The sequence below is a fragment of the Leptodactylus fuscus genome, chromosome 11 (genome assembly GCF_031893055.1).
Source record: "Leptodactylus fuscus isolate aLepFus1 chromosome 11, aLepFus1.hap2, whole genome shotgun sequence".
In the NCBI taxonomy this organism is placed as follows: domain Eukaryota; kingdom Metazoa; phylum Chordata; class Amphibia; order Anura; family Leptodactylidae; genus Leptodactylus; species Leptodactylus fuscus.
Window position 1 is genome coordinate 42,330,461 of NC_134275.1, and position 22,664 is coordinate 42,353,124.

Sequence of the window (22,664 nt, forward strand, 5' to 3'; positions counted from 1 at the left end):
AACTGTGTCCCCCAGTGAATATGAGAAAAGGATTTTACGGTGAATATAGAAAATCCCATTTTCTCACTTGTTTCACTGGGGAAAACAGCACCACGGGATTTCCTAAAGCAGTCCCAGAGGGTGGGAAACATACAACTATGTGAACAACCTAGCCTCTTGCAGAACCTTACAACCCAAGGTGGCATCAGCCTCACAATGGATCTGATAAAACTTAGTGAAAGTATGAATGGAAGTCCAGGTGGCAGCCTAGCAGACCTGGGTGGCAGAAGCCTGATGCCAAAAGGCCCAGGAGGCACTGACAGCCCTAGTGGAGTGAATCTTCACACGGAAAAGCAGGTCCTTACCCTTAAGCCGATAGGACTCCTTAATCATAGACCAGATCCATCTGGAGATGGAAGCCTTGGAAGCAGGGGAGCACAAACAAGGCACCAGAGCACCGGAAAGGGTCAGTAAGAGACAAGTAGACCCGAAATACCCAGACAACATCCAGGAAGTGAAGAGAACGCTCACAAGGATGCTTGGGATCAGGACAAAAGGATGGTAAGACTATGTCCTCATTAATGTGAAAGGAGGAAATCACCTTAGGCAGAAGGATCCCAGGTTCTGGGTCTCCAGGAGGATGAGAAGAGTAAGTCAGCACAGGAAAAAACAAACAAAAAAAACAACCCAATGTAGGAAGTAAAAGAGGAAAAAAAACAACCTCTTTCTGAGGTGAAATAACACTAGGTTTAAACTGGCTTTGTACATCGTCTGTAAGATGGAATAGACCATGAGGCAGAGCTGAAAACTTTTCTTTCTCCTATTGTCAGCCTCCTAGTGGCCGGGTCTATACGCATGGTGCAGAGTCCCCCAGTGAAATAAGCGAGAAACAATAACAATAAAAATACCAACAAAAAAAAATCTAAAATCAAAAGCTCCCTTTAAACTTTCCGCACCTTTCCCGGAATTCGTGTAGCTAATATAGTCAGGCAGTTCACACAGGAGGCTATGAAATCCATCGGAGGATTCATGACGGTTGTTAACCTGAAAAGAAAGTGCAATGACTACCCATGTCTAGTGAAATAGCTCACACTGCAGCAGCACCTCCCCTCTCCTACCTCTGCAAGAGAAGATAAATCCGAGAGGTGATGGGCAGCAGATAGTCTGCGATGGTCAGGTCTGTAGTAATGACTTTGTGCACAAGGTCAATGATGGGCTTCACTCTGTGACAATGCAGTATAACATCTGAAGAAAAGCAGAATGGAAAAGATGGAGGCAATGAGTCGAATGTTAATACAATTCACATGGGTGGGATGAGACTGTGCGTTTCTCACCAGCTGTGGACACAACATGAAGAAGCATCTCAACCTCGCAGGTGAAGAGTGTCCAGCTACTGTATGAGTATTCCCAGCGCACAAAGAACCCGCGTTCATCAGATATCACTTGACCAACTGTCCCCTGTGGTATACGCAGATTGGTCTGGCCCAGTCCTAAAATAGAAGCAATAAAATAAAACACGACTAAATACCCCCCACATAAACTGTGCGAAAGAAAAGATCTGAGGGATCCACAAGTGCACTGCTGCTTCATTCACAGATAGGCTCCGAGGGGAATTTTGGGCTTTCATTCTTCTGTATATAAAGGGATAAGGGTCTGTAAGGACAAACCCCTTTAAATGATATAATATTAGCTGCCTACGGTCTGCACTAGATAAAAGACTGTGCTGTAAACAGATTTATTATGGACATCAGTGAGAGCTATATGAGCTGGGTGATGCTGAATTTGTCAGGCAGAACATTTCTGCTTTAGGATTTTGAAGCAGATTGTGGATTTAGATTTTGGTGCAGATTCTGAAAATCCCCCCCAGGTCATTACCTAAAGCATAGAGCAGTTTAGTACTCTGTCGCCTCCAAAGAGTCTCATCATCGTGCGACATGACATCATGAGGCTTGTGCTTATAATGCTCGGTGTAAAACGCCATCTTATCCAAGAAGCTATAGGCCTGAAAGAGACCACACAACACAATATTCAACCATGTGCAACAGTTTAGAGAAAGGGAACATGTCACCCAAAAAACTAAATCCAAATATTCCTTATTAACGAAATTACTGTTAAAGTACTGTTTCCGCATTTCAGGAAATACTGAAAATTATAAAAAATAAAAAATTATTCATATATTCTACTGGTGGCCACTAGAGGGAGCATCATCTATCTACTGTGTTAATGCACCATACACATGATATCTAACTTCGATAGGATCTCTGATGGCATTCTTAAAGAGGACCTTTCATGGGTTTGGACACAGGCAGTTTTAGTTTCAGTGCGCTGAATGTTAAAGGGAGCGCCCTCTATTGGGCTGCATGACTGAGGCACTGTCTTTCTAATTACATCATGGAAGACAGATTTGCATATTCTTCCCATGTAAGCAATCACAGTGACACATAATACAGCTCACCACTGCTAAACTTGAAAATTATCAGGGGTGCTGTTTGTATTTATATTTCCTGATATGTGAAAAAGTAAATAAAAATAGAGAAAAAAATATATAACAGCAATTTACACTAATTAAAAAAAAAAAAAAAAAAACTATTTGTAGAGTGACATTCCCTTTAAGACTCACAATCTAAAAAAAAAAAATGTGGCCCTTTTTACCTTTTTAGCTGTGGATCTGTTGGACACCAGAGCAGTAAACAACTGGAGTAGAGGAGCGAGCTGATAGGGGAACATTGTACACACGCTGTCTAGTAAGATCCCAAGACCTATGGTCGTATCCTAGAGGAAAATGAGGAATTTACCAGTGAAAACTCATTTGAACAGTTTTTACAGCAGCACCACTTTACTGCACATATACTCCAAGAGATTTACTACAAGAAGTCAATAGGCCAAGCATTCTCAGCCAAGTAAGACTGATCGAAATCCATCTTGGAGGAGATCCAAGAACCAGACAGGAATATTGACTTTATTAGTTCCTGGTTATCCTAAATGTAACCCACCAATGAAAGCAGCGCTGATAGACTCCAGAGATTTTTATGGACTATATTTATGGTAAAATAAACACAAATTAACAATGCTTGTGATTTACATGGATTATAAAGGGAACCAAAGAAGAGGTATAATATTTAGTTGCATACTATGTCGCCACCTGCTGTTTAAAATGTATAGCAATGCATCGCTACCTACATAGCTAACTGCTGGTGGACAGTAATGCTCAGTCACTCCCCCCACTGCCAGATGCTCATACCTACACTTTACAAAGTGAAAGGAGGTTGACTAGGAAACTTTCTACACCAATCTTAATAAGGCCCTGACTAGTGTAAGGTGTGGGTAGATGGAGTAGGATCCCCAGCATAAATCTACTGTCTAGGTCCAAATGGGCATACGTACTGTATTCCAGAAGAGATCTGAGAGGTTAGGTGCGGTCAGCACTTGACAAGCTGTATCAATAATATCCTGAAGAGATGACGACAATATTAATTATTAAAAGGATCAACACACCATGGATTATTACATGTATATAGATCTATATATAGTTATACATTGGTACTGTTCACATGGAGCTTTAAAAGTAAAAGTGGAAACCACACTGTCCAAGGCCCACAGACCCCCTTGTGATATTGATTGTTATACATGTCTGTGCACTTTTGACTAGTCCTTTCAATGCATGGTAGGCCAGCACCAATAATCCTTGCAATAGATCTTAGAAGTTTTACCTGCTGTTTGCCCAGAGTCCGTTCCTCCATGGATGTCAAGGCGAAACACAGCAGACTGTAGATGCACAAACATGCTGTGCTGGTTGTACACTGCAATAATAAATTTTTTTTAAAAAAAGGTGTCATAATTCTGTCATTTACAAAAACCCTGTGCTAAAGCAGATGGCTAATGCATAATATTCAGGGGTATTGAGATAATAAACCACATAGGAAGCCAAATAATAATCAGAACGAATGCAGGTTACAACCAGATTCTATATGACTCCTAGTAGAATACTAAAGGGGTTTGTCTAAGACCATATACTGATGGCCTATCCCTAGGATAGAATATCAATACGAGATCATTGGGGTCTGAAACTGGCACCCCCATTGATCAGTAGCTGTTGGACAGAACCAGAATCAGACACTGTGTAGTGTCCATTACTGCAGCTCAGCTCCCATTCAAGTGAATGGCAAATAAGCTGCAGTGACTCGGCAAGACTAGAGATGAGCGAACAGTGTTCTATCGAACTCATGTTCGATCGGATATTAGGCTGTTCGGCATGTTCGAATCGAACACCGCGTGGTAAAGTGCGCCATTACTCGATTCCCCTCCCACCTTCCCTGGCGCCTTTTTTGCTCCAATAACAGCGCAGGGTAGGTGGGACAGGAACTACGACACCGGTGACGTTGAAAAAAGTAGGCAAAACCCATTGGCTGCCGAAAACATGTGACCTCTAATTTAAAAGAACAGCGCCGCCCAGGTTCGCGTCATTCTGAGCTTGCAATTCACCGAGGACGGAGGTTTCCGTCCAGCTAGCTAGGGCTTAGATTCTGGGTAGGCAGGGACAGGCTAGGATAGGAAGGAGAAGACAACCAACAGCTCTTATAAGAGCTAAATTCCAGGGAGAAGCTTGTCAGTGTAACGTGGCACTGACGGGCTCAATCGCCGCAACCCAGCTTTCCCAGGATCCTGAATGGAATACACTGTCAGTGTATTCCCGTATACCCGATATATACCCCGATACCCGTTCCAACGGTGTGCCCCCCCACCTTCACCCCAAAAATACCCTGCAAGTCCCCTAGCAATAGAATTGGGGCTATATACACCCACAATTTTTACTACTGGTATACAGTGCCATTGTCTGACTGGGAATTCAAAGAATATATTGGGAATACAAATACCCTCATTTCTTGCTACTGCCATATAGTGCCAGTGTCTGACTGGGAATTCAAAGAATATATTGGGGTTACGTGCACCCACAATTTTTACTACTGGTATACAGTGCCATTGTCTGACTGGGAATTCAAAGAATATATTGGGAATACAAATACCCTCATTTCTTGCTACTGCCATATAGTGCCAGTTTCTGACTGGTAATTCAAAGAATATATTGGGGTTACGTGCACCCACAATTTTTACTACTGGTATACAGTGCCATTGTCTGACTGGGAATTCAAAGAATATATTGGGAATACAAATACCCTCATTTCTTGCTACTGCCATATAGTGCCAGTGTCTGACTGGGAATTCAAAGAATATATTGGGGTTACGTGCACCCACAATTTTTACTACTGGTATACAGTGCCATTGTCTGACTGGGAATTCAAAGAATATATTGGGAATACAAATACCCTCATTTCTTGCTACTGCCATATAGTGCCAGTGTCTGACTGGGAATTCAAAGAATATATTGGGGTTACGTGCACCCACAATTTTTACTACTGGTATACAGTGCCATTGTCTGACTGGGAATTCAAAGAATATATTGGGAATACAAATACCCTCATTTCTTGCTACTGCCATATAGTGCCAGTTTCTGACTGGTAATTCAAAGAATATATTGGGGTTACGTGCACCCACAATTTTTACTACTGGTATACAGTGCCATTGTCTGACTGGGAATTCAAAGAATATATTGGGAATACAAATACCCTCATTTCTTGCTACTGCCATATAGTGCCAGTGTCTGACTGGGAATTCAAAGAATATATTGGGGTTACGTGCACCCACAATTTTTACTACTGGTATACAGTGCCATTGTCTGACTGGGAATTCAAAGAATATATTGGGAATACAAATACCCTCATTTCTTGCTACTGCCATATAGTGCCAGTGTCTGACTGGGAATTCAAAGAATATATTGGGGTTACGTGCACCCACAATTTTTACTACTGGTATACAGTGCCATTGTCTGACTGGGAATTCAAAGAATATATTGGGGTTATAAATACCCTCATTTCTTGCTACTGCCATATAGTGCCAGTTTCTGACTGGGAATTCAAAGAATATATTGGGGTTACGTGCACCCACAATTTTTACTACTGGTATACAGTGCCATTGTCTGACTGGGAATTCAAAGAATATATTGGGGTTATAAATACCCTCCCTCATTTCTTGCTACTGCCATATAGTGCCAGTTTCTGACTGGTAATTCAAAGAATATATTGGGGTTACGTGCACCCACAATTTTTACTACTGGTATACAGTGCCATTGTCTGACTGGGAATTCAAAGAGTATATTGGGAATACAAATACCCTCATTTCTTGCTACTGCCATATAGTGCCAGTTTCTGACTGGGAATTCAAAGAATATATTGGGGTTACGTGCACCCACAATTTTTACTACTGGTATACAGTGCCATTGTCTGACTGGGAATTCAAAGAATATATTGGGGTTATAAATACCCTCATTTCTTGCTACTGCCATATAGTGCCAGTTTCTGACTGGTAATTCAAAGAATATATTGGGGTTACGTGCACCCACAATTTTTACTACTGGTATACAGTGCCATTGTCTGACTGGGAATTCAAAGAGTATATTGGGAATACAAATACCCTCATTTCTTGCTACTGCCATATAGTGCCAGTTTCTGACTGGGAATTCAAAGAATATATTGGGGTTACGTGCACCCACAATTTTTACTACTGGTATACAGTGCCATTGTCTGACTGGGAATTCAAAGAATATATTGGGGTTATAAATACCCTCATTTCTTGCTACTGCCATATAGTGCCAGTTTCTGACTGGTAATTCAAAGAATATATTGGGGTTACGTGCACCCACAATTTTTACTACTGGTATACAGTGCCATTGTCTGACTGGGAATTCAAAGAGTATATTGGGAATACAAATACCCTCATTTCTTGCTACTGCCATATAGTGCCAGTTTCTGACTGGTAATTCAAAGAATATATTGGGGTTACGTGCACCCACAATTTTTACTACTGGTATACAGTGCCATTGTCTGACTGGGAATTCAAAGAATATATTGGGGTTATAAATACCCTCATTTCTTGCTACTGCCATATAGTGCCAGTTTCTGACTGGTAATTCAAAGAATATATTGGGGTTACGTGCACCCACAATTTTTACTACTGGTATACAGTGCCATTGTCTGACTGGGAATTCAAAGAGTATATTGGGAATACAAATACCCTCATTTCTTGCTACTGCCATATAGTGCCAGTTTCTGACTGGTAATTCAAAGAATATATTGGGGTTACGTGCACCCACAATTTTTACTACTGGTATACAGTGCCATTGTCTGACTGGGAATTCAAAGAGTATATTGGGAATACAAATACCCTCATTTCTTGCTACTGCCATATAGTGCCAGTGTCTGACTGGGAATTCAAAGAATATATTGGGGTTACGTGCACCCACAATTTTTACTACTGGTATACAGTGCCAATTTCTAACTAGGAATTCAAAATGCGCAAGGCTCCCGGAAAGGGACGTGGACGAGGCCGTGGGCGAGGTCGGGGGAATGGTTCTGGGGAGCAAGGTAGCAGTGAAGCCACAGGGCGTCCCGTGCCTACTCCTGTGGGGCAGCAAGCATTGCGCCACTCCACAGTGCCAGGGTTGCTTGCCACATTAACTAAACTGCAGGGTACAAACCTTAGTAGGCCCGAGAACCAGGAACAGGTCTTGCAATGGCTGTCAGAGAACGCTTACAGCACATTGTCCAGCAGCCAGTCAGACTCTGCCTCCTCTCCTCCTATTACCCAACAGTCTTGTCTTCCTTCCTCCCAAAATTCCGAAGCTTTACAGAACAATAACCCAAACTGTCCCTGCTCCCCAGAGCTGTTCTCCGCTCCTTTCATTGTCCCTCAACCTGCCTCTCCACGTCACGATTCCACGAACCTAACAGAGGAGCATCTGTGTCCAGATGCTCAAACACTAGAGTCTCCTCCATCTCCGTTCGATTTGGTGGTGGATGACCAGCAACCCACCCTCATCGACGATGATGTGACGCAGTTGCCGTCAGGGCATCCAGTTGACCGGCGCATTGTGCGGGAGGAGGAGATGAGACAGGAGTTGGAAGAGGAAGTGGTGGATGATGAGGACACTGACCCGACCTGGACAGGGGGGATGTCAAGCGGGGAAAGTAGTGTGGATGTTGAGGCAGGTGCAGCACCAAAAAGGGTAGCTAGAGGCAGAGGCAGAGGTCAGCAGCTTAGGCGAAGCCAGGCCACACCCGGAATCTCCCAAGATGTTCCAGTTCGTACCCAGCCCCGAAAAACTCCCACCTCGAGGGCACGTTTCTCGAAGGTGTGGAGTTTTTTCAAGGAATGCGCCGAGGACAGATATAGTGTTGTCTGCACAATTTGCCTCTCGAAATTGATTAGGGGCTCTGAGAAGAGCAACCTGTCCACCACTTCAATGCGCCGTCATTTGGAATCCAAGCACTGGAATCAGTGGCAGGCAGCAACGGCAGGACAAAGGCCGCCTGCCGTTCACGCCACTGCCACTGCCTCTGCCTCTGCCACTGCCACTGCTGACTGTGCTGGCGATGCACTCCAGAGGACGAGCCAGGACACCACTTCATCTGCCTCCGCCACTTTGTTGACTTCTACCTCATCCTCCCCTGGTCCTGTCTTATCTCCTTCTCCTGCACCATCAAAGGCACCATCAGGCGTTTCTTTACAACAACCCACCATCTCTCAGACATTGGAGCGGCGGCAGAAATACACTGCTAACCACCCACACGCGCAAGCCTTGAACGCCAACATCGCTAAACTGCTGGCCCAGGAGATGTTGGCGTTCCGGCTTGTTGAAACTCCCGCCTTCCTGGACCTGATGGCAACTGCGGCACCTCGCTATGCCGTCCCTAGCCGTCACTACTTCTCCCGGTGTGCCGTCCCCGCCTTGCACCAGCACGTGTCACTCAACATCAGGTGGGCCCTTAGTTCCGCGCTTTGCACAAAGGTCCACTTGACCACCGACGCGTGGACAAGTGCATGCGGACAGGGACGCTACATTTCACTGACGGCACACTGGGTGAATGTAGTTGAGGCTGGGACTGCTTCCCAAACTGGCCCGGTGTACCTCGTCTCCCCGCCTAACATTCCTGGCAGGGACACGAGAAGAACACCCCCCTCCTCCTCCTCCTCTACCGCCTCCTCCTCCGCCACCGCCTCCTCCTCCGCCACCGCCTCCTCCTCCGCTGTTAGATTGACCCCAGCTACGAGTTGGAAACGTTGCAGCACTGGCGTTGGTAGACGTCAGCAGGCTGTGCTGAAGCTGATCAGCTTGGGGGACAGACAGCACACTGCCTCCGAGGTGAGGGATGCCCTCCTCGATGAGACGGCAATATGGTTTGAGCCGCTGCACCTGGGCCCAGGCATGGTCGTTTGTGATAACGGCCGGAACCTGGTAGCAGCTCTGGAGCTTGCCGGACTCCAACATGTTCCATGCCTGGCCCACGTCTTCAACCTAGTGGTGCAACGTTTCCTAAAGAGCTACCCCAATGTTCCAGAGCTACTGGTGAAAGTGCGGCGCATGTGCGCCCACTTTCGCAAGTCGACAGTAGCCGCTGCTAGCTTAAAATCTCTCCAGCAACGCCTGCATGTGCCACAACACCGGCTTTTGTGCGACGTCCCCACACGCTGGAACTCAACGTTTCAGATGTTGAATAGAGTGGTTGAGCAGCAGAGACCTTTGATGGAATACCAGCTACAAAACCCTAGGGTGCCACAAAGTCAGCTGCCTCAGTTTCACATCCATGAGTGGCCATGGATGAGAGACCTTTGTGACATCCTACGGGTCTTTGAGGAGTCCACAAGGAGGGTGAGCTCTGAGGATGCGATGGTGAGCCTTACAATCCCGCTCTTGTGTGTTCTGAGAGAATCCCTGATTGACATCAGGGATAACTCAGATCACACAGAGGAGTTAGGGATAGCATCCGATCCGTCACAGCTGGAGAGTAGGTCCACACATCTGTCCGCTTCACTGCGTTTAATGGAGGAGGAGGAGGAGGAGGAGGAGGAAGAAGAGTTGTCCGATGATGTGATGGTGATACAGGAGGCTTCCGGGCAACTTCGAATCGTCCCATTGTTGCAGCGCGGATGGGTAGACATGGAGGATGAGGAGGAAATGGAGATTGAACTTTCCGGTGGGGCCAGAGGAGTCATGCCAACTAACACTGTGGCAGACATGGCTGAGTTCATGTTGGGGTGCTTTACAACCGACAAGCGTATTGTCAAAATCATGGAGGACAACCAGTACTGGATCTTTGCTATCCTTGACCCCCGGTATAAAAACAACATCTCGTCTTTTATTCCGGTAGAGGGGAGGGCCAATCGCATCAATGCTTGCCACAGGCAATTGGTGCAGAATATGATGGAGATGTTTCCAGCATGTGACGTTGGCGGCAGGGAGGGCAGTTCCTCCAGTAGGCAACCAAGTTCTCACCGGTCCACACAAACGAGGGGCACACTGTCTAAGGTCTGGGACACCTTGATGGCACCCCCTCGCCAAAGTGCCGCCACGGAGGGTCCTAGTGTCACCAGGCGTGAGAAGTATAGGCGCATGTTGCGGGAATACCTTTCCGACCACAGCCCTGTCCTCTCCGACCCCTCTGCGCCCTACACGTATTGGGTGTCGAAGTTGGACCTGTGGCTTGAACTTGCCCTATATGCCTTGGAGGTGCTGTCCTGTCCTGCCGCCAGCGTCCTATCTGAGAGGGTGTTCAGTGCAGCCGGTGGCATCATCACTGACAAGCGCACCCGTCTGTCAGCTGAGAGTGCCGACCGGCTCACTTTGATAAAAATGAACCACCACTGGATAGAGCCTTCATTTTTGTGCCCACCTGTGTAAAGCACCCCAACATGAAACTCCATGTCTGTACTCAACCTCTCCAATTCCTCCGCATCCTCATACTCATCCACCATAAGCGTTGCACAATTCTGCTAATACTAGGCTCCCTCCAACATGATTTCCCCCAACTCTGCTGGTTAGAGGCTCCCTCCACCCTGATTTCCACCAACTCTGCTGGTTAGAGGCTCCCTCCACCCTGCTTTCCCACAACTCTGCTGGTTAGAGGCTCCTTCCACCATGAATTTGCCCAAACTGGGCTGTTTAGAGGCTCCCTCCACCATGAATTGGTCCAAACTGGGCTGGTTAGAGGCTCCCTCCACCATTAATTGGTCCAAACTGGGCTGGTTAGAGGCTCCCTCCACCATGAATTTGCCCAAACTGGGCTGTTTAGAGGCTCCCTCCACCATGAATTTGCCCAAACTGGGCTGTTTAGAGGCTCCCTCCACCATGAATTGGTCCAAACTGGGTTTTTTAGAGGCTCCCTCCACCATGAATTGGTCCAAACTGGGCTGGTTAGAGGCTCCCTCCACCATGAATTGGTCCAAACTGGGGTGGTTAGAGGCTCCCTCCACCATTAATTGGTCCAAACTGGGCTGGTTAGAGGCTCCCTCCACCATTAATTGGTCCAAACTGGGCTGGTTAGAGGCTCCCTCCACCATTAATTGGTCCAAACTGGGCTGGTTAGAGGCTCCCTCCACCATGAATTTGCCCAAACTGGGCTGTTTAGAGGCTCCCTCCACCATGAATTTGCCCAAACTGGGCTGGTTAGAGGCTCCCTCCACCATGAATTGGTCCAAACTGGGGTTTTTAGAGGCTCCCTCCACCATGAATTGGTCCAAACTTGGCTGTTTAGAGGCTCCCTCCACCATGAATTGGTCCAAACTGGGGTGGTTAGAGGCTCCCTCCACCATTAATTGGTCCAAACTGGGCTGGTTAGAGGCTCCCTCCACCATTAATTGGTCCAAACTGGGCTGGTTAGAGGCTCCCTCCACCATGAATTGGTCCAAACTGGGTTTTTTAGAGGCTCCCTCCACCATGAATTTGCCCAAACTGGGCTGTTTAGAGGCTCCCTCCACCATGAATTGGTCCAAACTGGGCTGGTTAGAGGCTCCCTCCACCATGAATTTCCCAAAACTTGGCTGTTTAGAGGCTCCCTCCACCATTAATTGGTCCAAACTGGGCTGGTTAGAGGCTCCCTCCACCATGAATTGGTCCAAACTGGGGTTTTTAGAGGCTCCCTCCACCATGAATTGGTCCAAACTTGGCTGTTTAGAGGCTCCCTCCACCATGAATTGGTCCAAACTGGGGTGGTTAGAGGCTCCCTCCACCATTAATTGGTCCAAACTGGGCTGGTTAGAGGCTCCCTCCACCATTAATTGGTCCAAACTGGGCTGGTTAGAGGCTCCCTCCACCATGAATTTGCCCAAACTGGGCTGGTTAGAGGCTCCCTCCACCATGAATTGGTCCAAACTGGGGTTTTTAGAGGCTCCCTCCACCATGAATTGGTCCAAACTTGGCTGTTTAGAGGCTCCCTCCACCATGAATTGGTCCAAACTGGGGTGGTTAGAGGCTCCCTCCACCATTAATTGGTCCAAACTGGGCTGGTTAGAGGCTCCCTCCACCGTGAATTTGCCCAAACTGGGCTGGTTAGAGGCTCCCTCCACCATGAATTGGTCCAAACGGGTTTTTAGAGGCTCCCTTCACCATGAATTGGTCCAAACTTGGCTGTTTAGAGGCTCCCTCCACCATGAATTGGTCCAAACTGGGGTGGTTAGAGGCTCCCTCCACCATTAATTGGTCCAAACTGGGCTGGTTAGAGGCTCCCTCCACCATTAATTGGTCCAAACTGGGCTGGTTAGAGGCTCCCTCCACCATGAATTGGTCCAAACTGGGGTTTTTAGAGGCTCCCTCCACCATGAATTGGTCCAAACTTGGCTGTTTAGAGGCTCCCTCCACCATTAATTGGTCCAAACTGGGCTGGTTAGAGGCTCCCTCCACCATGAATTGGTCCAAACTGGGTTTTTTAGAGGCTCCCTCCACCATGAATTTGCCCAAACTGGGCTGTTTAGAGGCTCCCTCCACCATGAATTGGTCCAAACTGGGTTTTTTAGAGGCTCCCTCCACCATGAATTGGTCCAAACTGGGCTGGTTAGAGGCTCCCTCCACCATGAATTGGTCCAAACTGGGGTGGTTAGAGGCTCCCTCCACCATTAATTGGTCCAAACTGGGCTGGTTAGAGGCTCCCTCCACCATTAATTGGTCCAAACTGGGCTGGTTAGAGGCTCCCTCCACCATTAATTGGTCCAAACTGGGCTGGTTAGAGGCTCCCTCCACCATTAATTGGTCCAAACTGGGCTGGTTAGAGGCTCCCTCCACCATTAATTGGTCCAAACTGGGCTGGTTAGAGGCTCCCTCCACCATGAATTTGCCCAAACTGGGCTGTTTAGAGGCTCCCTCCACCATGAATTTGCCCAAACTGGGCTGGTTAGAGGCTCCCTCCACCATGAATTGGTCCAAACTGGGGTTTTTAGAGGCTCCCTCCACCATGAATTGGTCCAAACTTGGCTGTTTAGAGGCTCCCTCCACCATTAATTGGTCCAAACTGGGCTGGTTAGAGGCTCCCTCCACCATGAATTGGTCCAAACTGGGTTTTTTAGAGGCTCCCTCCACCATGAATTTGCCCAAACTGGGCTGTTTAGAGGCTCCCTCCACCATGAATTTGCCCAAACTGGGCTGGTTAGAGGCTCCCTCCACCATGAATTGGTCCAAACTGGGGTTTTTAGAGGCTCCCTCCACCATGAATTGGTCCAAACTTGGCTGTTTAGAGGCTCCCTCCACCATGAATTGGTCCAAACTGGGGTGGTTAGAGGCTCCCTCCACCATTAATTGGTCCAAACTGGGCTGGTTAGAGGCTCCCTCCACCATTAATTGGTCCAAACTGGGCTGGTTAGAGGCTCCCTCCACCATGAATTGGTCCAAACTGGGTTTTTTAGAGGCTCCCTCCACCATGAATTTGCCCAAACTGGGCTGTTTAGAGGCTCCCTCCACCATGAATTGGTCCAAACTGGGCTGATTAGAGGCTCCCTCCACCATGAATTTCCCAAAACTTGGCTGTTTAGAGGCTCCCTCCACCATTAATTGGTCCAAACTGGGCTGGTTAGAGGCTCCCTCCACCATGAATTGGTCCAAACTGGGGTTTTTAGAGGCTCCCTCCACCATGAATTGGTCCAAACTTGGCTGTTTAGAGGCTCCCTCCACCATGAATTGGTCCAAACTGGGGTGGTTAGAGGCTCCCTCCACCATTAATTGGTCCAAACTGGGCTGGTTAGAGGCTCCCTCCACCATTAATTGGTCCAAACTGGGCTGGTTAGAGGCTCCCTCCACCATGAATTTGCCCAAACTGGGCTGTTTAGAGGCTCCCTCCACCATGAATTTGCCCAAACTGGGCTGGTTAGAGGCTCCCTCCACCATGAATTGGTCCAAACGGGTTTTTAGAGGCTCCCTTCACCATGAATTGGTCCAAACTTGGCTGTTTAGAGGCTCCCTCCACCATGAATTGGTCCAAACTGGGTTTTTTAGAGGCTCCCTCCACCATGAATTTGCCCAAACTGGGCTGTTTAGAGGCTCCCTCCACCATGAATTTGCCCAAACTGGGCTGGTTAGAGGCTCCCTCCACCATGAATTGGTCCAAACTGGGGTTTTTAGAGGCTCCTTCCACCATGAATTGGTACAAACTTGGCTGTTTAGAGGCTCCCTCCACCATGAATTGGTCCAAACTGGGGTGGTTAGAGGCTCCCTCCACCATTAATTGGTCCAAACTGGGCTGGTTAGAGGCTCCCTCCACCATTAATTGGTCCAAACTGGGCTGGTTAGAGGCTCCCTCCACCATGAATTGGTCCAAACTGGGTTTTTTAGAGGCTCCCTCCACCATGAATTTGCCCAAACTGGGCTGTTTAGAGGCTCCCTCCACCATGAATTGGTCCAAACTGGGCTGGTTAGAGGCTCCCTCCACCATGAATTTCCCAAAACTTGGCTGTTTAGAGGCTCCCTCCACCATTAATTGGTCCAAACTGGGCTGGTTAGAGGCTCCCTCCACCATGAATTGGTCCAAACTGGGGTTTTTAGAGGCTCCCTCCACCATGAATTGGTCCAAACTTGGCTGTTTAGAGGCTCCCTCCACCATGAATTGGTCCAAACTGGGGTGGTTAGAGGCTCCCTCCACCATTAATTGGTCCAAACTGGGCTGGTTAGAGGCTCCCTCCACCATTAATTGGTCCAAACTGGGCTGGTTAGAGGCTCCCTCCACCATGAATTTGCCCAAACTGGGCTGTTTAGAGGCTCCCTCCACCATGAATTTGCCCAAACTGGGCTGGTTAGAGGCTCCCTCCACCATGAATTGGTCCAAACGGGTTTTTAGAGGCTCCCTTCACCATGAATTGGTCCAAACTTGGCTGTTTAGAGGCTCCCTCCACCATGAATTGGTCCAAACTGGGGTGGTTAGAGGCTCCCTCCACCATTAATTGGTCCAAACTGGGCTGGTTAGAGGCTCCCTCCACCATTAATTGGTCCAAACTGGGCTGGTTAGAGGCTCCCTCCACCATGAATTGGTCCAAACTGGGGTTTTTAGAGGCTCCCTCCACCATGAATTGGTCCAAACTTGGCTGTTTAGAGGCTCCCTCCACCATTAATTGGTCCAAACTGGGCTGGTTAGAGGCTCCCTCCACCATGAATTGGTCCAAACTGGGTTTTTTAGAGGCTCCCTCCACCATGAATTTGCCCAAACTGGGCTGTTTAGAGGCTCCCTCCACCATGAATTGGTCCAAACTGGGTTTTTTAGAGGCTCCCTCCACCATGAATTGGTCCAAACTGGGCTGGTTAGAGGCTCCCTCCACCATGAATTGGTCCAAACTGGGGTGGTTAGAGGCTCCCTCCACCATTAATTGGTCCAAACTGGGCTGGTTAGAGGCTCCCTCCACCATTAATTGGTCCAAACTGGGCTGGTTAGAGGCTCCCTCCACCATTAATTGGTCCAAACTGGGCTGGTTAGAGGCTCCCTCCACCATGAATTTGCCCAAACTGGGCTGTTTAGAGGCTCCCTCCACCATGAATTTGCCCAAACTGGGCTGGTTAGAGGCTCCCTCCACCATGAATTGGTCCAAACTGGGGTTTTTAGAGGCTCCCTCCACCATGAATTGGTCCAAACTTGGCTGTTTAGAGGCTCCCTCCACCATTAATTGGTCCAAACTGGGCTGGTTAGAGGCTCCCTCCACCATGAATTGGTCCAAACTGGGTTTTTTAGAGGCTCCCTCCACCATGAATTTGCCCAAACTGGGCTGTTTAGAGGCTCCCTCCACCATGAATTGGTCCAAACTGGGGTGGTTAGAGGCTCCCTCCACCATTAATTGGTCCAAACTGGGCTGGTTAGAGGCTCCCTCCACCATTAATTGGTCCAAACTGGGCTGGTTAGAGGCTCCCTCCACCATGAATTTGCCCAAACTGGGCTGGTTAGAGGCTCCCTCCACCATGAATTGGTCCAAACTGGGTTTTTTAGAGGCTCCCTCCACCATGAATTTGCCCAAACTGGGCTGGTTAGAGGCTCCCTCCACCATGAATTGGTCCAAACTGGGGTTTTTAGAGGCTCCCTCCACCATGAATTTGCCCAAACTCTGCTGGTTAGAGGCTCAATCCACCCTGATTTTCAAAACAAATGTTGGTGCCAACCTCAACTTACTACAAGGGCCAAATTCACTGCTGCTGACAAGCTCTCCTCACTGCAAGTGCCAAATACACATGTTTCAAGGTGTTTTCCTACTGTCAGAGAGGTGGTATTGAGTGTGTAAAGTGTGTAGTTGTTAGGCTGTGATGTTGGGGTAATAGAGGGTCTTTGGTGTGTTAGATGCCCCCAGACATGCTTCCCCTGCTGTCCCAGTGTCATTCCAGAGGTGTTGGCATCATTTCCTGGGGTGTCATAGTGGACTTGGTGACCCTCCAGACACGGATTTGGGTTTCCCCCTTAACGAGTATCTGTTCCCCATAGACTATAATGGGGTTCGAAACCCGTTCGAACACACGAACATTGAGCGGCTGTTCGAATCGAATTTCGAACCTCGAACATTTTAGTGTTCGCTCATCTCTAGGCAAGACCACTACACGGTGCTGTCTGCAGTGGAGCTCCATGGGACTACCACTGATCCAATGCCATGATCTCAAATTAACATCACAAATAAGTGAATAATTTACCTCAATTACAATTAATGAACAATCATTTTAGGGCACTCCTCCTACTTACATGCCATGCCACTGAACTTTCATTATGGTTATTCACATATTAGCAATCCTGTTTTGATAGCATACAATAAAACGTATTGTTTATGTATCCAATGGTAGCATGACACAAGATGGCATGGACACAAAATAATTGAAGTAATATGATCTTAAGGATAGGTCATCAAGATCTTAAACTCTGAAAACCCCTTTAAAAATACAGAATAAAAAACTTGTTGTATGTCCTTACATTATTCTCGCCACTACCAAGGCCTCGTAGCATACTTGTCAAATACTTGAAGACATGGAGCTGGACGGCAACACTGCCCATTTTCCGAACAGTTGTGGCCGCTTCATCTGGACTCAGAGTGTGCCGTAGCAGAGCCCAGGCCAGCAGCACAGGAGCATGGTGAGGGATATCTCCGAAGGTTAACAAGATGTTGTCCATGTCCTGTATAGGCGGCAATAATAAAACGTAGTCAGACCTAGGATAACATGGACGCAGTCTACTCTATTGACACACAAGACAATTTTACCTTGCAGAATTGCTGCTCATTGGTAAATGGATGCTCAAGCTCGTCCTTAAAAACGTAGTCTTGCAGAGAGTCCATGTCAATGCCTTCCAACAGGATCAGAACTTCAAAGTATCTGTAATAGAAAAATGAGGAATCCTTAGACATTCAGAGAGAAAACCAACAATGGGACGCATTGTTATAACACTACTGCAGACTTTTAGAGGAATACAGGTATTAAAAGGGTAGTTTGAACACGAGATATTAATGATATATGCATTAGATATGTCAAATGCCTTGCCTGACATATGGGTCCCAGCTCTAAATCCCACACCTTCTCAATTTGTTCTCTGCCTGGATTTTTGGACTTTATGACCGTTGCTTAAGATTGGTCACCAATTGAAGATAAGCAGACGTCCAACTGATCTGTAGTTCAAAGCAGTAGCGACATCCCTTTTGCGCTGATTCCACTTTACAGGCCATATGACGTCACATTCATAATCAATGTCCTGTTTACAATTCAGTCCCATTCATGCGAATGGAGCTGGACTGCCATACTAAGAATAGACACTGTAAAATGGACAGTGTTGTGCTTGGTTTTCTGTAAAGAAACCGCAGCAGTCATCCAAATGCAGAGGTTTCTTGAAACAGCTGACTGGTGGGGGTCCCAGATTCCTACTGATCATAAATCAATAACCTATCCTATTGATAAACCTGGAAAACGTCTTTAAAGGGCTTCCATGGAGAGCCACTTACTTTGGGTTTTTAGATGTAGTACCTAGGCATTCTGAGCTTGTTCCAACCTCTGTCACAAATTCAGAACCAGCACCCCTACACTCCCATTTTCACCATTAGTTACCTGTGCTATGGAGAGAGGGAAAGCAGAAGGGGAGGAAGCAGAGCGACCCAGTGGCTGGTTCTGATCCCTTAGGTACAGCTTCTAAAAACCCCTTCAACAGATGGGTAAATGGCCTTCTGTTATTCATGTAGCTCCCAGAAATTGGGTTTACATCTACTACACATTTATGGCATATCCTGTGCCATAAATGTCTGCTAGATGTTTGAAAAAAAGGGCATCAACTTTCTATTGATTTTGCCATGTAATGTACATTGGCTCAGGCAGAACAGGCTTGAGATTACAAACACTCACCCGATCCTGTCTATTAAAGGGTCTAAGGTTTGCTCCACCAAGTGACGATTTTGTTGCCTACGTCCAAATCCTTGTTCTTTAAACAGTTTGGTAAGTACCAGAAGGTTGGAGGGGGGGATGGCAAAGTAGGCATAATAGAGGAAGATAATCTCCAACAGCATTGCTTGTTCTCGTAGACACTGCACAAACCACCGGGACACCTGACGTTCAGTCTAAAAACAGAAACAGAGAAAATAAACTTTGGTGTTTACAGATGTGAATAAATTAATATATTTGAAAACGGAATAAATAACAATTTTCTAATATACTTAAAAGAAAAGAAAAAGTAAAATGAGTGTGTACTAAGAGTAAGACATCAAAATCAGTTTGATGGGGAGCCAACTACTCAATGGGACCAAAGTTACAGTAAACTGGTCTGGCCACTACACAGAGATCTGATATTGATTATCTATCATAAGGATAGGTCCCTTTAAAATTTGATCGCTAGGATAAAGGAAGCTCAAATTCCCTTCCCTTCTGCCCCTAAGCCTGCAAATCCATAAGCAGGATAGTGCATTTACTCTATAAAGCTTCAGCCACAGCCAGATCTGCTGATAGGTCGACAGTCTCTGCAGCTACTAACATACCATGAGGTTCCCGTGTGTTTCCCATGTGGGGGCTTCTTCTTTGCAGAGATCTTCAAAGTGCTTGCGATATTTCCCCATCAAGTCCTCCCGTTGAAGCATTTCCATGCAGTCATTGAACTCTTTCTAAAGTGAAAATATATAAAGTCTCCAGTGAAGATCTGTAAGCCAGGAATCATTATAGTACAGTATACTAACACTGTCCGAATGTGCTAAGGGAGCATAGATGTCATGGAGGAAAGTATCTACTTGGGCCCCCATTAAAAGGGTTTTCCAGGGCTTATTAATTGATGACCTATCCTTAGCAAAGGTAATCAATTAACAAACAGCAGGGGTTTGATACCAGGGACAACCCGTGAATCAGCTGTATGACTAAGTAGCAGTGATCCCTGAATGCCACTTCAGCTTCATAGGCCATGTGACGTCACGTTCATTGATCACATGGACTGAAGGCAGCTGGGTCCCATTCAGGTGAGTTGCAATATCCAGCACAGCCGTTTATACAATGAACAGTGCCATGCTTAGTATGTAGTTAAGAGGCCACAGCTCTCACCATGAACACTGCCACCTCCTTAAACAACTGATCCATGGGGACCCGGGTGTCAGACCCCTACTGATATTGAATTGATGACCTATTGTAAGGATAGGTCATCAATTATTTAGCCTGGAAAATCTGTTTAACAATCACTAATACAAAGAATGGTCCTCAGCCTGGAGGACTCAGCACTACCACGTGTGACATCTTAGTGATTGGCTTGACCTTCCACAAAGACGGATTTTGGAACAACTTAAAATAAAATCTATGACCAATCATTTTGGGAAAAAAAAAAAAAAATACAGCAACACATTTTACTTTACCTTGTATGGATGCTTCTCATCCTGGAAATATGTCAGCAGCAGCAGGACGCAGCGCAGCATACAAATTCTCTCTTCATAATAGTAGTCTGCTATCTAGAAGTGATAGAAAAGTTAGTAGGTGCTTTTAACCTCTCTGTGTTCCTGTTCCTATTATGGTCAAAATCCAGTGTTGGTTCTGTCATGGTGGTGAGGTTAAAGTGCTCTGATCAGCAATAAAAGGTTGACTTGAATGGGCTGAGCTGCAGTAGCAAACATAGCCACACATGTATGGATGTCGCTGTGTCAGGTGCTGCAGTGAAAGAGCCATGAAGCTCCAAAACCTTCACCTATCACACACAAATGACCTAATCTAAGGATTGGCCATCAATGAGGAAAAAACATGGGCAGACAAACCTTCAGCATCAGCGCCTGGCTCTGCCTTTCATCCTGTGGTACCAGCTGAAATATAAAGAAGAGAGAGCTGTAAAACCAGCATGAACGGCCCAAGTGAGATGCCACAAGATGAGTGAGGTCCGACCTTTATAGAGTCCTGGGTCCCTCTGTAGTCATCCTGGAGATAGCACTGCAGGAGCTGTACACTCTGCTGCTCATCCAGACCCTGTATCAATGAGAACACAACACCGCATGTCATAGGTGTCCAGTCAAACATCAGGGTTTATCCCCTTTACCCAAAACTCTTACCAGAAATTTGCTGATTCGCTGCCCAAGCTCTTTCAGGGCAGGAGCTAAATCCTTGTTGGCCTTCACTTTGTCTGAGGAGCTTGTGCTGCAAGAAGGAAGAAGATTAACAGAGGTGGAAAACACATGACTGAGACACCCTCAGCATCTGTGTAGTTACTAAGGCATATCTAACCACATCTGAATCCTAAAATCATGAGGCATTGTAAGCCTCAACCAAGCTGACACCCTTTACAGTGCCTGGGATCAGAGAAAACTCTGATTCAGGCCATTTAACCAAAGAGGTGCCGCTGCAAATCTAAGGGGCTAGGAAGGCTCATATTGTCTTTAGTAATATTGCAGGTTTTGTTTAGGATCCAATGATGGTCAGCTTAAAGCATGGAGGTCTCATGGTGAGTCCTTCAATTCTACTTTTGCTGTGGAGCAACACAGTGCCCCAGATGCTGGTGCAATGATGTGGGGAGCCATTGTATATAACATTCAGTCACCCCTAGTAGTGCAGGACATCCTGTGACCACATGTGTGGCAGGGTGGACAAGTGGCATTTTTCAGCAGGATAATGCTCGCCCATACATAGCAAGGCTTTCCCTGTCTTTCCTCCTCGCCTCTGAATGGAAACTTTGTTTTTGTTTGCTATCAAATGTCAACCTATCCAAGTCCTGGACTGCACTGGCACACTGAAGCAAACTTTGTTTTTCAAGCAGAACTAGGTAAGAGAGGGATTGAAGCAATGCTTCCATCCACTGACTGCAAGTACCGTATACACTTACAGTAGGAGTATGCTGCAGCCTCAAGAGACTATAAAGTTTATATGAATATATATATATAATTATATTATACTAGCTTCTGCCTGCAACTTCAGGATTGGGTCCAGAGAGAAATGAAAAATGTGTAAGTAATAAAAAAAAAATTAATAGGATTAAAAAAAATGTCACCCATCATATTACTTGCGCTGTAATAGAGAGAAATAGTTGCAGTTTTGCATTTAAGTCATTAGGTTTTTGATATGGTAATTATAAAATGTATATGGTTTGGGGTTTTTTGGGACATACATATGTTACTATACTTCTATAGACGACATTGTAGGAGTTATTATATTCCGCCAGTACGTGTAAGTTTTGGGCACTCAATACTCTTGAGCAAGCGACATAAAGCTGACCATGTGAGTGCCCAAATGAATTCCTGCCACTTTCAGCGTTTGGCCCTAGGACTTATATAACTCATACAATGTTGTCTGCAGAAGTGTATTAACTTAACATACGTGTGTTAAAAAAAAAATATATATATATATATATATATATATATATATAAACTTTGCGATTACCATATCAAATACCTAATCACTTAAACGCAAAACTGCAGCTATTTCTCTCTATTACAGCGCAAGCAATATGCCAGGTGAAATATTTTTATCCAATTAATTTTTTTTTATTACTCACACATTTTTCATTTCTCTCTGGACCCAATTCTGAAGTCACGGGCAGGAGCTAGTATTAACATAAATTAATAGGAGTGGTGAAGCCATGTCATTTACCAGGCTAAAAAGTATTCTGTGTGTTAACTAAGGTTACAAACGATCTATGTGGCAAATTTCATCCAAATCCGTTCAGCCATTTTCAAGCTCTGCTACATCTGGCAATTTGGATGAAAGGGTTTTCCTATCTTAGTGTCTGAGCAGCTTCTGTGTTATCTGTGTATTTACATAGAAAGATAACAGAGCAGCTTTATCAGCAAAACTGCAAATAGCTGAAATCTCCTGCAGTTTAACATAGTATATGAACATAAATTGATAACAGTAATGAAGCCAT

At 46.1% G+C, this 22,664-nt stretch overlaps 1 protein-coding gene across 1 annotated transcript in view; it reads right to left on the reverse strand.

The window, feature by feature from the left end:
* NUP188 (nucleoporin 188) overlaps positions 1–22,664 on the reverse strand; it is a 39,875-nt gene that overhangs the window by 13,890 nt on the left and 3,321 nt on the right. Inside the window, exons 4-18 of the mRNA XM_075259952.1 lie at positions 20,860–20,944; positions 20,696–20,776; positions 20,572–20,616; positions 20,179–20,271; positions 19,324–19,446; positions 18,698–18,909; positions 17,572–17,683; positions 17,286–17,486; positions 3,690–3,779; positions 3,364–3,429; positions 2,632–2,751; positions 1,855–1,981; positions 1,314–1,469; positions 1,098–1,224; positions 936–1,023 (exon numbers count right to left, since the gene is read on the reverse strand). Of these exons, the coding sequence (XP_075116053.1) occupies positions 936–1,023; positions 1,098–1,224; positions 1,314–1,469; positions 1,855–1,981; positions 2,632–2,751; positions 3,364–3,429; positions 3,690–3,779; positions 17,286–17,486; positions 17,572–17,683; positions 18,698–18,909; positions 19,324–19,446; positions 20,179–20,271; positions 20,572–20,616; positions 20,696–20,776; positions 20,860–20,944 (1,726 nt within the window). The remainder of the gene's footprint in view (positions 1–935; positions 1,024–1,097; positions 1,225–1,313; positions 1,470–1,854; positions 1,982–2,631; positions 2,752–3,363; positions 3,430–3,689; positions 3,780–17,285; positions 17,487–17,571; positions 17,684–18,697; positions 18,910–19,323; positions 19,447–20,178; positions 20,272–20,571; positions 20,617–20,695; positions 20,777–20,859; positions 20,945–22,664) is intronic.